This window comes from Manis pentadactyla, chromosome 12 (assembly GCF_030020395.1).
Source record: "Manis pentadactyla isolate mManPen7 chromosome 12, mManPen7.hap1, whole genome shotgun sequence".
NCBI classification, from domain to species: Eukaryota; Metazoa; Chordata; class Mammalia; order Pholidota; family Manidae; genus Manis; species Manis pentadactyla.
The window spans coordinates 35,384,484-35,399,679 of record NC_080030.1 but is presented as its reverse complement, the minus strand read 5'-3'; the positions used below and the strand labels follow the sequence as shown (position 1 = coordinate 35,399,679).

The 15,196-nt window shown below is 43.6% G+C and overlaps 2 protein-coding genes across 3 annotated transcripts in view; one reads left to right on the top strand and one right to left on the bottom strand.

The window, feature by feature from the left end:
• Positions 1–10,288, top strand: part of SLC22A3 (solute carrier family 22 member 3) — an 85,602-nt gene extending 75,314 nt beyond the window's left edge. The window contains exons 8-11 of one of the 2 annotated variants that reach the window (XM_036886782.2): positions 1,789–1,897; positions 2,632–2,744; positions 5,389–5,488; positions 8,755–10,288. In XM_036886782.2, the coding sequence (XP_036742677.2) occupies positions 1,789–1,897; positions 2,632–2,744; positions 5,389–5,488; positions 8,755–8,791 (359 nt within the window). In that variant the 3' untranslated portion in view covers positions 8,792–10,288. Of the gene's footprint in view, positions 1–1,788; positions 1,898–2,631; positions 2,745–5,388; positions 5,489–8,730 lie in introns of both variants that reach the window. The other variant, XM_036886781.2, reaches the window with a different exon arrangement.
• Positions 10,289–10,873: 585 nt separating this feature from the next.
• PLG (plasminogen) overlaps positions 10,874–15,196 on the bottom strand; it is a 38,843-nt gene continuing 34,520 nt past the window's right edge. Inside the window, exons 18-19 of the mRNA XM_036886779.2 lie at positions 11,890–12,035; positions 10,874–11,289 (exon numbers count right to left, since the gene is read on the bottom strand). Of these exons, the coding sequence (XP_036742674.1) occupies positions 11,128–11,289; positions 11,890–12,035 (308 nt within the window). The 3' untranslated portion in view covers positions 10,874–11,127. The remainder of the gene's footprint in view (positions 11,290–11,889; positions 12,036–15,196) is intronic.

Below are 15,196 nucleotides of genomic sequence, written 5' to 3'. Positions count from 1 at the left end.
CTCCTCAAGGGTATCAGCTTGACAGTGTCTCCTGCACGTTTTATTGACTCCACTAGGTATTTATCTGTATTCACTGTGCTAACCACATATGTTTCTCGTGTGTGTGTGTGTGTGTGTGTGTGTGTGTTTTAATTTGGCTTCTCATTGTTGTTTGGTTCTTCCCAGCAAACAGTCCTAGCCTCAGCTGTGATCTTAAACTGTCCTTGCAGCTGTCACAGGGACTCACGTGGGTAGCAGTCTTAACTCAGTAGGAAAAACCTAGAACTTATGACCCTAACCTGGACAATCAGGTTATGTTCACAGCAGCAGGTGGTATTCTTCTGGGCAGGCTGGGAGCAGGGAGAGGTGGCCCACTTGGGCTCGGACCCAGGGAATCTGGGCACTGGCTCTCACTTTCCGCTCCCTAGCACCTGGCTCTGCACCTCCTGCTCAGTGAAGGCAGTGGTGGAATGCATTTCCTAGTCCCCCTCCCTTAATGAAAAAGTAAAGCCTAAATAAAACACGTGTTTACAGCTGACCTGTGCCAGAGCAGATGGCAGCCTAGCACATCAGCGCAGTGCTGATGATTGCTCACTCCCCGATCTAACTGATAACATGAGAGCGACAGGGGCTCTCATCTGGGAAAAATACCAGGATGTCCTCGGCCAGTTTGCCGTCAAAATATAATAAATTGGAGCTTCCCGGTGATGATCTGGATTCTTAAACCATTTTTTTTTTCTCTTCTTGCCTTCCTCGGCAATTATTTTGTTTTAGTAAGTTTTAGCTTTTTAAATTTGTTAAATATTTTCTAGAGAGAACACATGAGAGCCCTTAGTGCTGAGTGAGTCTAAATAAGTATAAAAGGGTAAGGATCTGTTTTCAAAGACGGAAGTCAGACACATGCTGGACGTCCTTAGTTTTGCTTCGGAGAACAGACATGCTTCTGTGTCAGGCAGGCATATGTCCTCATACCAAATCCACTAAGAAAGGATGGCATAAATTGCACATCCTTGATTAAGAAACAGATTTCTTAAGAAATTTATTGACTTGGGAGCAAAAATGGTTTACTCCTTCTTCCCTTAAAACACAAAAGGAAGAACATATTTCATAGAGAGCACTTGGCATTTCCCATGAGTTCCTATGCAGAAGAGTTTCCTCATATAACCAGAGCCCTGAAACTGTTCAGTTTTACATGAGTGAACCAACTAGCATTTTGGAATCTGGCTCCTTCTGAATGACTTCTTGGGGGAAGTAGCAAGATTGGGGATGAGGATGACAACGAATGAATGCCCCCTAGTGACATCGCAGGCGTAGGTGGCCCTTTCCAAGATCCGGTCCTTGAATCCTTGCTACTCTTTAGAAATAAAGTCAGTTGCGTGTCCAGATTTTCCTGGTGGGTTGGAAACAGCTCTTCTGTGTGTTATCACTACAGAGTATGAGCAGAAAGGTGGCAAAAGGGGCCCACTGTGGGCAGTTTTCAAGGGCTTAAGCAAAGACTCCTTCAAAGTAAAAGGCCAGGGTGTTCAGGCCTTCTAGGAAAGGCAATGCCTGGAATCTGGTTTTCATTGTAGCAGCTGCTCTACAGACAGTTCTTGAATTGTATGTTCACTAAATATGAGCTATCATCTTGGTGGTGGTTATTGCTGTGGAAATTTGGCTGCAATATTAGAAAGTATCTATCATTTGTGCTTAAAATTAGCAAAGACTTTAGGGCTGGGAGAACACTAAGCAAATGCTTTTTGTTGGTGTATGAAATTCTGTTGAAAGCAGACCCCTGACTCTTCCCTTCCAAACTTTCTGTGTCTGCAGGAATACCATGGTTGAGGACCACAGTCGCTACCCTGGGAAGACTAGGGATTACCATGGCCTTTGAAATAGTTTATTTGGTAAATTCAGAATTGTACCCAACAACATTACGGTAATTCTAACATATATGTCATGATTTCTCCTAAGTAATTCTGCAGCCAAATGTTTTGACTTAAAAACCATGAAATAGCTTCCTTAGCTTCGTGATATAGTAGCCTGAGCTGAATTCAGTCAGTAACGAAGATATGCTTTGAGTTATAGCCGCTTTCTGCATTGAAACATTTTTTGAGAGAAGTATTTCTCCTATCAGTATCTTTATACACAACCATGGTTTGGGGAAGTGCCATGAGACTTGGAAACAGAAAACCTGGTTATTGCACTTGCTCAGAGGTGGGTTAAATGGGTCTTCATCAGCCTCACCCTGTTTAAGGCTACAGCCTCTATTCCAACCACACTCCACATCTGGGAGCTGTGAACAGCTGGTCAATGAAGGATGAAATGAAACAGCGTATGTGCACTGCAAATTGGCCTCCGTTCCTGGGGGACTGTTCGTGGGCACACCTTACTGTCACAACAAGGTGCCACAGACCAGGCTAGAAAATGAGCTGCTGATGGAAAATGACCTCACCCACACTGTAGACCGCCTCACTTTCCTACATGTGGCGCAGTATTTACTCAGGTGTGGCCTGGTGTTCCAATGGATATGCCTGCTTAGAGTGAGGCACAAGTTGTTTTCAGAGTTAAAAACTATAGAAATGGAAAATATTGTTACTCTCTCCTTGTTACTTACATATCTGCATATTTTACTTATCCTGAATTTACTTAAATATTTTTCATTTAAAACAGAAACTTTGGAGTTTCACTTTGTTCAGGCTTGTGTGATTTTGGGGGGATCATAGCCCCATTTCTACTCTTCCGGCTAGCAGCTGTTTGGCTGGAACTACCTCTTATCATCTTCGGTAAGAACTCGTTTTATATACTGTTCTTAAACACTTTTATCTACGTTCTTTGCATTAATAGAACTTTATAATGAAAATTAGGTTTTATATTAATGATATCTATCTAATCTTTTTATGACAAGTTGTTTCATTTTTAAGTAGCCAATCTGATTACAGTGAAAACTGAAACCCTAAACAATTTCAATTTACTTTATGCTAAAGGGTTGTGATGAACAGTATTCAATTTAGCTTTCTTTGTTTAGGTTCTGAGTCAAAATCGAATACTATGACATTCTTTTATGATATTGGGGAACCAAATTGGACCTATAGTATATTTAAAAATACTGGACCTCACTTTGAAAAAATATTTTAAAAGACTAAAAATGAATTGCATTTTTAAATGTTCTACATCTGCTGACATATCTTCATTTGCTTTGACGCTAAGTATGCTGTGCTGGGAGAACAGAGGACACAGAACCCCTCGCATATGTACCAGATCTTCTCTGATACACTTAAGTTCATACCCTGCCCCTCCTACTCCAGACTTAATAGATAGGACCACAGCATAGGGAGGGCTTCGGGTGATTCAGCCCGACGGTGTTCCAGCCGCGCTGCCCAGGTCCCACACCCTCCTCTGCACCCCTCAGCAAGAGAGAACACCGGCTGGCCCCTTCTTACTCACCTTTCCCCACATTACTCCTGGCAGAGAACGTTTTTCATTCATTGCTCAGCAATTTAAATTGCAGTGAAAATGTGGAGTCCATGGGGGCATATATCCTGAGTGATTCAAAAATCCTAACAGCTGGCTTCTAGCCATTCGACACTAGTGAACTTTGAAAAAGATCATTTCACATTATTTCATGGGATCTGATCCACAAGCTCCGTGTGGATTCTGTGGCCAGCACGAAAAAGCAGAGAGCCATTTCTCAGCCAAGACAGAGTAGACTAGGAGCCCAGTCATTGCAACTGCTGCCGGCCTGCAAGGGGTCCTGGAGAAGCTGGGTGCTCCTACCACAGGGCAGGCCCTTCCCGCAATGTCTGGCTGGGGAGGAAACCTGGTAAAGGCTGGAAGTAAAGGGTGCTGTCACACATCCCCGGGACACCTGACCTGTTGAGTCAAGGGGGGAACATCAGGGAGGAGGAAGGATGCCCAGATTGAGATCTGCAGATGAGCAGCATTTATCCCCGGGAGAAGTGTGGGCTGGTCCTCCAGGAGAGGGCGGGCCGAGAGCAGGAGGAGGGACTCTCAGCATCCGGGAGCTGAAGGAGGGGCTGCAGTGGGAGAGGTGGGGCCGGAAAGGGGATGCAGCTGGCAAGGCAGGCTGGGGCCAGACCACCTGGGGCCAGATCCGACCTGCCAGTGGATTTGCTCTTGATCCGAACAGCAGGGGGAGCTTTCCAAGAGTTTCAAGCTGGGGTTGGCAGGGTTAGATTTGCAGTTCAGAAATATGGCTCTCGTGGCAGATATGCAAACGAAGGGGAGGGAGACACTGCTAGCAGTAAGACAGCTAGAAGGGCGTGTGTCATCAGGGACGAGGACATGGTGGCGGGGTTTCAGGGGCTGGTAGTGGGGCTGCTGAGGAGTGGACAGACCAAGAAATATAAGTAAAACTGGCCAGACTGGACGGCTGACTGGGTGAGGCCCAGAGCGGGCAGGGAGAGGGGCGCCCCAGGCCCCAGCAGGAGCAGTGCAAGCAGCTCGGCCCTGGGTCCGCGAGCCCGGGAGGGCCGGGTCTGCTGGAGGACGCAGATTCCGTCTGGCCATTTCTGGCAGGAGCTGCCGCAGGAAATCCAGGTCAGGTCGTGAGAAGCTAGGAGGCCTGGGTTGCTGAGCCAGAGGAGCAGTGAGGCCCAGTGACAAAGGTTTGAAAGCCATCCGAATGGGGATAACCACAGAAATGTGGGAGCGGCCGAGACCCCCCAGGAAGCAGGCCAGAGTGAGGAGGAGGAACAGGACCCAGGACAGAGCCCGGAGGGGTGACAGCGCAGCGGGTCAGGAGACGGGGACAGGAGCGGGTCAGGACGCTGGGGGGTGCGGGAGGGGGGACCCGGGCGGGAAGCGGGGGAGGCGGGCTTGCTGAGCAGCGGCCTCTGCTGCCTCGAGGCCAGGCGGCGAAGCCGAGAGGCAGGGGCCCCTGGGTCTTCTACCAGCAAACCGCCAGGATGTGAAGAGGTGTAGAAGAAAGGGGAGGCTCTGAAGGCCCGCAGAGGGGGTGATGGAGGGCAAGGTGAGGCCGGGAGGGGGCTCCCTGGGCATGAGGGTCTGCGTGCGGCCCAGGGGAGCTGGAGAGACGCGACTGGGCACCGCAGTGAGGAGCCCAGGAGGGCCCCAGGGACGGCCACGCGCACAAGTGGGGACGAGGCTCGACCGGACAGGCGGGAGGGGGACGTGGGGACGGGGGAAGAGGACGCAGTGAGCCTGCAGTGCGGGAAAGGGCTGCGGGGCGTCCTCTGGGGGCTTCTACCGCCCCTGGGAAGCAGGAGGTGATCGCCTCTGAGGGGTGGGCGCTTAGTAAGTGCTCAGCAAGAAATCGTTAAATGAGCTAATGGTGGGCATCCGGGCTGCACAGGGTCCCCCGAAGGTGGTGGCGGCGTCCGAAGGGCGGCAAAGGCACGGAGGGCGGAGGGCCCCCCAGCGGTAGGTAATGCCTTCCCCACCCCGCAGGGATCCTGGCGTCTGTCTGCGGTGCCCTCGTGATGCTTTTGCCTGAAACCAAGGGGATAGCCTTGCCGGAGACAGTGGATGACGTAGAGAAGCTGGGCAGGTATTGTATGAGACAAATAAATAAATATAATGAATATGACTATATAAGTAAACACATATATAGGTAAGTAAAAACAGCGTTTCAAACAACAGGGGAAGGGCCGGCCTTGAGGAAATGGAATTCCCACGATGAAAAAGTTATATTAAATCCCCATCTCACATCTTAAGCAAAGAATTCAAAGTAGATTTAAAAGGCTAATGTTAAAAAAACCCAAAGCTATAAAAGGATATATATTATCTTTTAAATGTGGTTATGAGTAGGGAAACATTCCCAAGTAAAGTGTTAAAATTCAGAAGCAATCTAAAGGAAGGGAATTGATGATTTGACAAAACAGAAGCAACTTAATTGGCATCAGTAGTAGACTCATTATGAAATGATAATTATTCATAACATGAAATTAGTATACAGAGATGAAAGTAAGGAAGATCTGTCTATATGGAATGACATGGGAAGATTTTCAAGATTGATTATAAAGTGAAAAGTTGCTGAACAGTGTATTATAGTATTTATTTAAAAATAAATCCAATAGCAATCCCTCTCTGTAGCTAGGTGGGGAGATAGATAGATGCGTACATACATACATACATACATGTATACATACACAGATAGATACATAGATAGATACATAGTTATGGACAGATAGATAGGAAGGACATAGAGGAAGAAGAGAGAGAGATTAAGTTTTAGAGAAGAGCATCTAAATGTTGGGCAGGGCAAGTTAATATCCAAACAATGCACAAACATTCAGAGTTGTATCAACAAAAATTCACATTATAGAAATTCTTCCTAATTTTCTCTGCTTGAAATTTTTCACAATATAAAGATAGGAAGAGAGATATGAATATGAGGATGTACAGGAGAAGATCTAAAATGATAATACACACCCTCCGGGGGTAGATGGCTTAAGAAGAGGGTGGGGAAGGAAGGGCATCACTTTTATACTCCACAGACTTTCGTATTGTTTGGTTTATTTTTTAACTGAAACACATGACCTTGTATTACTTGTATAATGTTTAAAAATAATTTAACAGGTAATTTTAACAATAGAAATCAATCTTCTTCTAAATAATGACCTGGAAATTTAGGTTGTGAATGCCTAATTTTTTTTACTATATCAAAAATATTTCCAAGACTGAACTATTAGTAACTTCATGAAAGTTCTGTGTTCACTGGTTGACTGGGAAGAAACCAGAAGCTGACATTTGTTAAATACCTGTGAGATCAATGGCTTCACATGCATCATTTCACTTAATACTAAAAACAGTTTTATGCAATAGAAGTTCTTATCTTCACTGTCTTAGATACTAGGAACTCTACGCTCAGAAAGATTTCACAACTTTTACAGCTAGGACTGGGGTCGTCCTGGGTACAGCTGTGACTCGGTTGGTTTGTGTAGTTTTATTATTTTATGCTGTATCCTAATGATTGTGATTTAAAAAAATCCCCCTGGTAGGTTTGGAAATTTCTCTTTTCATAGTCCCTCCACCTCCCTGCCCCCACCCCTGAGGAAGGCAACGCTTGCTAAGTGTCTCACAGGTACTTTACCAAACCTTTAAAACTGACAGTGATTTCACTGGATTTTATTGCCCTGTTTCTTGATGCTATTTTGAAAAATAAGATTGATTAATCATCCCAGGACTTTCCTAAGAAAGGCTTATCAGTGTATTCCAAATAAATCCAGCAGCTCATATCCCAGCAGCTGACTTCTAACAGGACCGACCAGCAGAAGACAGATAAAGTTTGCCCCATCAGGTAACCTACATTCTTAAGCTTGTTTGGAAGTCACATCAGAGGCTTATTCCTCACCCAAAGCTATACCTCTGTCTCACCCCGGAACAATGCTACCTCCTGGAGTTTGGAATGAGGTGGAGGATTTTCTTTAAGACGCTATTATTTTTGTAAACCAAAATGAAGTTAAGAAATGTATAAAAGGTAGTCAAATCGTGTGAAGTCCTCTTGAGGGATATACAACGGTAAGGTTTTGCTTCGTCCGGAAAGGAGAAACATTTCTCTCACTGTGTCATCACAGACGATTGCTTGGTTTGTGACAGGGTGTAGAGCTGGGGCAGAGTGACTGGTGTGCAGCCCTGTCACCTCACATGCAGCCCTGCTGGAGACCAGGAGAGAGAATATTCAAGACAGTTAAATGAAACAAGTGAAAATGGTGAGAAAGGAAATGGGATTATCTTAAAATAAGATACCAGAATGCTAAGGGTGACTTCCCGTGGGTGATGTGCCTTAAAGGATCTGTAGCCGGGCTTGGATGCCCAGGAGAGCGTCCCAGCCAGGATTGTGGGGTGGAAAGTCTGCTCACTGCTGGTGGCACAGGCTGCAGCTATGTCACTGGAGCTTCAAGAGCTCTAAGGCTCAGTTTGTGTCCCAGGGCGGCCCCCACTTATGCTCGCACGCCACGCCAACATTCTAGCAAGAGGAACTGCCTTTTTGCTTTGGATTCTCCTCCATGTACGTCTGCTTGTTTAAATAGTGAGAGTAATACACTCATTCTTGATTCCCAAACCAGTCAGGGGTCAGATTTTCAAACTCATCAAGGAAAAAAATGGAGAAAGAAGGTGTCATTTGAGATCAGGACTCTTCTACCAATTCAGTCATATTAAAATTAGAATTTTGGAATGCAGAAGGGCATCTAAATGGTGTACAGGGAAAATTAATGCCCAGCCAGTATGTAAGCATGAAGAACTATACCAATGAAATTTCTAGTTACACCAATTCTCATTTTTTCTGTTTGTAACTTTTCATAAAAGTTGGGTAAATTAATTATTTATGCCAAGTCCCTACCTTGAAAAAAAAATCTAGAAAGAGTACGACCACATTCATTGCATTCCATCATTACTTACTCTGGGAAAAAATTCCTTAGCCCCAAATCACTGAAACTTGTTAGCAATTTCCCTACTAAAACTCACTGAATCATTATATTGTTCCAGCTGTCTTTTGCTCACATGAGCAGTTCATTTCCCAACTATCTGTTATTCAGTAGAAATTCATAAAGAACTCATAGGCTGTAATGCTAATTAATACCTGCCTAAGGGTCTGAAAGTAGGTTTAAAAAGTGAACCTGGAGACAAGTTATTTTTGTTTGCTTTGAGTTGGGTTTTTATGAGAAGTTATGCATCAATGTATTTGATCAAAACAACTCTGATGTTGAATAGTGACTAGAAAACTTTCTTCTAAGTAGCTGTAAAATCTTGCATAAGGACTTTCTCTTTTCTCCTTTTCTTAACTAGTGCATTTTCCTATAAATGTGGCAGGAAAAGAAAACCCCAAGTTTCTAACTCTCACCTTTGAGGCCCCCTGCAGACTGAAGGAAGGAGCTCTTCAGCTGATGCCCTCAAGGAGCCGACGTGCCTTGCAGAGACGTGTGTGTCCTTTCCACCTGTATTATGCTGTGCAGTTCCAAGTGTTTTTTAATACTGTACAAAGACACTCAAATTATCCAGAGTATTTTTATATGATGTTGGGTGAATTAGAGTTTATAGTGCTATCAAAGTTTATGGGAACACATAATAGGTGGGCGGTTTAGCCAGGAGCCTGTTGTGTGCAAGCTCCTCCTGAGTTTTTGTTCTTAAGTTGGAGCAGTGCCTCTGACCATTCAGTTAGAGAGGGGTGAGAGAAGCCCCCACCAAATCCTCAGGAGAGCTCCATCAAGAATGTAGGATATGCAAACCACAGATGTGGGGAAAGTGTACAGAAATGGCTCATCAAACATGATCAAGGAACTAAGGCTCTGAACTGAGTGTTCTGAAGATTCCAAGAAGGATGGAGACCCAGGAATCCTGTTCATGAAGAGGTTGCATCTAAGGACCTTGGACCCCATGGGATGGAGCCTTTGTTTTCTCTTCTCACCTTGAGTCCATAAGCAACATAGCATCTGGGTTTGCAGACATGTTCAGGCTTGTTCCAAATATAAGAACAAATCTGCTGTATAATTTCAGCATTTGGCGCTATTATTTATAAACTCAGGTTTGGTCCTGAGGTGATCTGGTATAGTTTTGGTCCTGTAGTGGACACTTAGAATCATATATTCAATCCTTTACTGAACAAAACCCATGGAGTATGACTTCATGGGTCTTAAGATTTTATTCATAAAGGGGTATTTATCTTATATTTGTGTGTTCAGTTCTATGATGATGCCTGTGGTCAAGAGTGAAAACTATGGACAGTTTGCATTCAATCTTGACACTTTTAACTTGTCTTGGAAAGAAACTTTCATTTTAACTTAAAAGAAAGGTTGATTATACCCACATTTAAAAGAATTGGCAGAAGCTTTATAAGTGACTTTATAGACATGAATAAGAGATTTGATCTTTCTTTTTTGTTACTGAGACTTTGAGATGTGCAGCTTAAATACAAATATGCTATCTTTTTCTGATGTTCTGCTGTATATATTTGTTAAATTTTCAGATTCAATGTGTATCTTATGCAGAATTTTTTAATGAATTATTTTGTGTGAACAAGCAAAATGGGCAACAAAGGGAAATCTTGCCAATGAGGAAGAATACATGACAATATGTATGATGTGTGTGCTAATTGTAAACCTTTAATCCTTAAAGCACAGCAGAAATGAGCATGAATGTGTTGTTTTTCAACGAGCTAAACACCATTCTTTGAGGATTTAATGCTGCATTCACCCTTTATTCATGCACACTTGGATTTTTGCTTTCTTTGCATTTATCTTTGCTGTAAGATGACTGTTGCTCCTTGATACTATTAACCTCTGAATTGTATTTTGAGTTAATAATTTGGTTGCAGTAACAATAAAAAATTTTAAATTCTCAAGAAAAATCCAATGTTTATTCTTCATCTTCCTTTCAACATGTGCCACTGTAAAACACTCTTCCCATGTGACAGTGTGTACTGCATCCCCGGGCAGCCAATTACTGATGGGGATTAGGTGCTCTATCTTCAATATATGTCGTTGTTCCTTTGCAGGCTGTTGGCACCATTCCTAGACTCCAGGGTGAACCAGGATAACATTTTGACTCTCAGCTGGTCTTGTCTCGTACTTCAATTGGTCAGTTCACTTCACGGTGTACAACTCTCTGCCCATTGTTCCATGCGCTGGGCTAAAGTCAAGTTGTCAGTACCAATTTCATCCCCAAGAATAAAACCAGTTCTTATGACTCCCCATACATGCTGCAGTTTTGCAAACACTCATGTCAGAGCCAGAAAAAAAGACATTAAAGATGTATGTCAAGCCATCTTTTGCTGACATATAGTAAATATATGGGTGACTTAACTAGGACTTCTCTATGATCTTACAGGCTTCTTATCCTTTATGAAACTTCCATGAGAAAGTACAGAATCACTTAAGCCTGTTAGAGTTACACTGTTTAAAATTGGTAGCATGAACAAAGAACATGAGAACAATAAAGATCAAAACAATTGAAGTAGAGTTTATTTCCAAGAACTGTCACAGCTGTAGTACCTTATTACAGGATGCAGCAGTCCATGGGCAAAAAGTTTATCCATAATAATACTAAAAAATGTTGCAGCTTGGCCGTAGATGGTAGCTAAGTACAGTGTCTTAGTTTGATTATTGTCAATTATTCCTGAGCATGCTAAATTCCCTACTCTGTTCCAGCTTCTAGATACGTTGATGCTTCATTGTGTCTCTCATCCAGTTAATTATTTCTCATTATTCCTTCAATCCAATTCACAAACCTTGAGACACGAACATAGACACCAGGCTTATTGGGGCGTGCACAACCAAGACCCCAAGAAGTGACTCCTTGTAAAACGTACTTGTCCTTCTCGAAGCAAACCAGAGGCCCTCCACTGTCACCCTGTACAGAGGGAGGGGGAAAAGCATGTGAGGGTCAAACAACCATTCTGGTGTTATGGGAGGTCATCTTTCTATTATGCAAAAGCAAGTTTTCCCAGTATTCAAACATTCTTTTCCAATCAGAGAGGAACTTATTAACATATTATTTGAACATCTGCCTTGCTTCAGTACTTAGGAAAGTATAGTCAACAGAACAAAGTTTAGTGTTTCCTGGGGAAAAATTCCCTTGGAACTATTGTATTCATCCTTTCCTGCCTTGGGGTTTCTCTTAGGCAGGATAACCCCAGAACAACTGTAGGGTAGGTACAGCTGGCCTGTGTCCTAGACCTTCCCTTTCCTCCTGACTGGAAAAGCCATGACCCAAGTCCCATCCCCCAGTACATTCCCAGAAGGTGTGCAGTCTGTGGCTCCATACAACACATCTGGAGCTCAGGATCCAAGAACTCCCTTGATGATCGGAAGGGGCATTCATGGACAGACCTAAATGGTTGGTCTTCCGGTTGACAAAACCTTCTTGAATTTGCTGCTTTGGGGCTGAAATGTCTAAGGGGCAAAGACAGGCCAGCACAATTTAACTTAGACCTCTTTAGTCTCTGCTTACCTGGCAACTGTCAGTGCCTCCAGCCAAATGCCCAGCACAAAGCTCCGTGGACTTCACTTTTCCATTCAGGTACTCATAGCGATTGCACACTTTATTCTCAATCACAGGCAGCTGGGCTTCCTTCAGGAGACCAGCACCAAAGGTGCCTGTGTTTAAGAAGATCCGAGAAATGGTTATTGCATACAAACTTTGCTCACAAGGAAGCTTCCAGAACAACAGAGCAGTAATGATAGATCTCTCGCTTGTCCATGAGGTTGGATAACACAGTGTCAGTTCCTAAGACACTAGCACTCTTTTCTTTCTTTTGACCCTTGAAAGTATAAACATTATATAAGATTTCACATTCCCAAAACCTAAACTTAATAATCTGGGCTTCTTTATGGTATTTTTGGACTTGGGTTGTTTTCTTTTTTTTTCCTTTTTCTTAAACCATAGAGAAAAATGTTTTAATATGTAAAGTGAGATTGAGAAATACAGCTGCTACTGTTTTTGTATATTGTCTTTCAGGCTTTTATGTATGTTTCTTTTACCACTTACATCATATCGCACAATTTGAAAAAAAAACTCACAATATTACATTATAAGGACTTTTTTTTTTATAATGCTACAACTTCACAAGTAATATCTTAATGGGGAGTAACCGCTTAAAGGGTATGGGATTTCCTTTTGGGCTGGGGGAAGTGTTCTGGGGACAGTAGTGATAGTTGCACAACATTTGGAATGTACTAAATGCTGCTGAATTGTACTCTTCAAAATAGTGAATATAGTAAATTTTATGTCATCTATATTTTTCCACAATGTTAAAAAAAGGATAGGTATCATTTCCCGAGAATTAACCTTTATAGACACGAGTTCAGTCTGTGGTGCATCTCATTTAATCCCCAATTTAATCAGCCTATGCAATAGGTACTTTTGTCATTCTTGTTGTACAGTTAAGGAAACTGAGGCTTAGAGAGGATGCGCAGTTTGCCCAAGATCACCCAGCAATTAGGTGGTGGAGCTGGGATTTGAACCTGTGTGTGACATCCTTGCACAAATTCTGCACTACCACGCTCGTTGGCTCCTACAGTTGCTTCTGATGTTCCACATCTTTATTCATACAGTCATTTCTGTTCCTTAATATTTTCTTAAGTCTAAGTTCCCAGAAATTATATAGACTTATTTATGGCTCCCCATAAATTACCAATTATTTTCTACAAGTATAGGGCAGTGTAAAATGTCACTAGAAAAAAATCACTTCACCACATCCTTTTGAGTATTTAATATTTTTAAATTATTTGTTCATATATATCAGCTATTTTCTAATAATAGGTAGAAATTGTCCTAGTTCATTTCCTAATTTAGATTTCTTTTCCAATTAGGGAAAGTAAACATTCTCCCATGTGCTTGTTTGACTCATATTTCTTCTTTTGTGAAAAACTCCTTTTTTTATTTTGGCAAATTTAAATAGAACACTTGTAAAATCACCAGAGGAAATGCTGTTTTTCCAGATGGACACACCCGGGTATATCTTGGTGATTTCACAAATAATCCAGTTTTCCAATTTTGCAGGGCCAACTTTCACTAGAGTTTTCAAAAATCTTTGCTTTGCCACGAGATGAGGTACTATTTCTTCTCCAAAGACTTTGAATACACTTAGATAATTAGAGTTTGGAAAACTTAACCCTCGCTGTGCAGAGGTTTGTCGCTGCCCTGGCTGGCAGAGCCACTCTGGAAGCAGGGCCTGAGCAGGGAAGCCTTGAGTTTGAGGGGTGAGGGTGCATTACTTGAATTGAGTAGGGGTGTGGAAGGTGTCTCAAAATATGTTGCTGGCAATTATTCAAGTGTTCTGCTCTTGCATCTGCTTTCTGAGAAGACAGACATCCTGACGCTAGTGACAAAAGCCACAGCTCCTTGATGTGGTCTGTGTGCACATGCTGCCCTCCTGTGGCCAAGGTAGAGATGGCAATTCTGAGGGCTCGGAGACTGAGGGTGACTGAGGCCAAGCCCTGGTGGGTGCAGGGGCGCGGGGAGGAAGCAGGACCTCTGAAAGCTCCCAGTGACTGCTGAAGAGGGGTTGAACTGAATGAGCCCCTGGCCTCACACTTACCTGGCTTTGGAATATCATGGTCAGGCTCCAGGGAAAGTCTGGAGGTTCTGACCTCACACCAAGAGGCTGAGGACACTGGTCTGATGTTGTTGACACAGAGAAAACAGGTCAACAGGCTTGACTCATGTTTTGTGGTTCTGCCTGGTCCAATGAATATACTGAGAATCATCCTCTCAGGAGACACGTGGATGAGGCTGAAGATGGGGGAACTCGGTGCAGGACAGTGGTTAGAAAAGTGTGGGTGGCAGGTGGGACAGAAGAAACAGAATGGGCTTGGGGTCAGGCAGGCCTGGGTCCCATCAGGGCTCAGCTAGCAGAGGCTATACGACGTTTATTGATCATGATGGTGATGACAGAGAGGGTTGGGTGTTGATGACTGTGGGGAAAATGGAAGTGCCTATGGCCAGGATGCCCACCTGACCCTAAACTACTTGATGATGTAACTGGCCTCCTGCTAGGCTAATGTTCCCACACCTGTAGGCAATAAACTATTACTGACTAGTCACTATATCATGAGCTCTGCCCAGGACTGTCGGCAGAGGCAGAGATGAGGAGGATTACAGACCTGCAGACTGTTGGATGCAGGCATGATTCTAGTGCTTCACCTATCGCCAGGAGAACAAGCCAGGTAATAAATTCTTTTACTCCAAGAACGTTCCATTGTCATTCCTCAGTCTCACTGAGTCCATAGTGAACTTGTCTGGGGCTGAAACCCATTGGCAAGACAATGATAATAGTGATAGTGGTGGTGCTGGTGGTGCTGGTGGTGATGATAATGGTGATAGTGGTGACGGTTGTGGTCATATAATGAGCATAGGGGGTGTTAAAATACCACCACCAAAGCACTGAGCACTTCATACGCAGTGTCTTAATCCTCACAAGGACTTGATAGGGTAGCACACATGAGAAAACTGAGGTTTAGAGAGATTAAATAACTTCCTAATGTCCCATGAAAGATGGTAGAGCCAGAATTTACACCCAGATCCATATGATTTAATCAGTCAGATATAGAGGACATCTGTTGGTTTTCTGGCTGCTTAGCAAGCTTTCACCCTCCATCCCATAATCCTGCAGAGGGCTCTACCCTGGGCCCCTTCTGGGTGGGCATGGCATTCTCAGGTGCAGGTGATGCAGGGCTGAGCCAGTCAGTGATCAGCTCGGGGCGGGCATATAACCCCATCAGAACGATCAGGACCGGGCAGGCTATTGCTGGGTCTG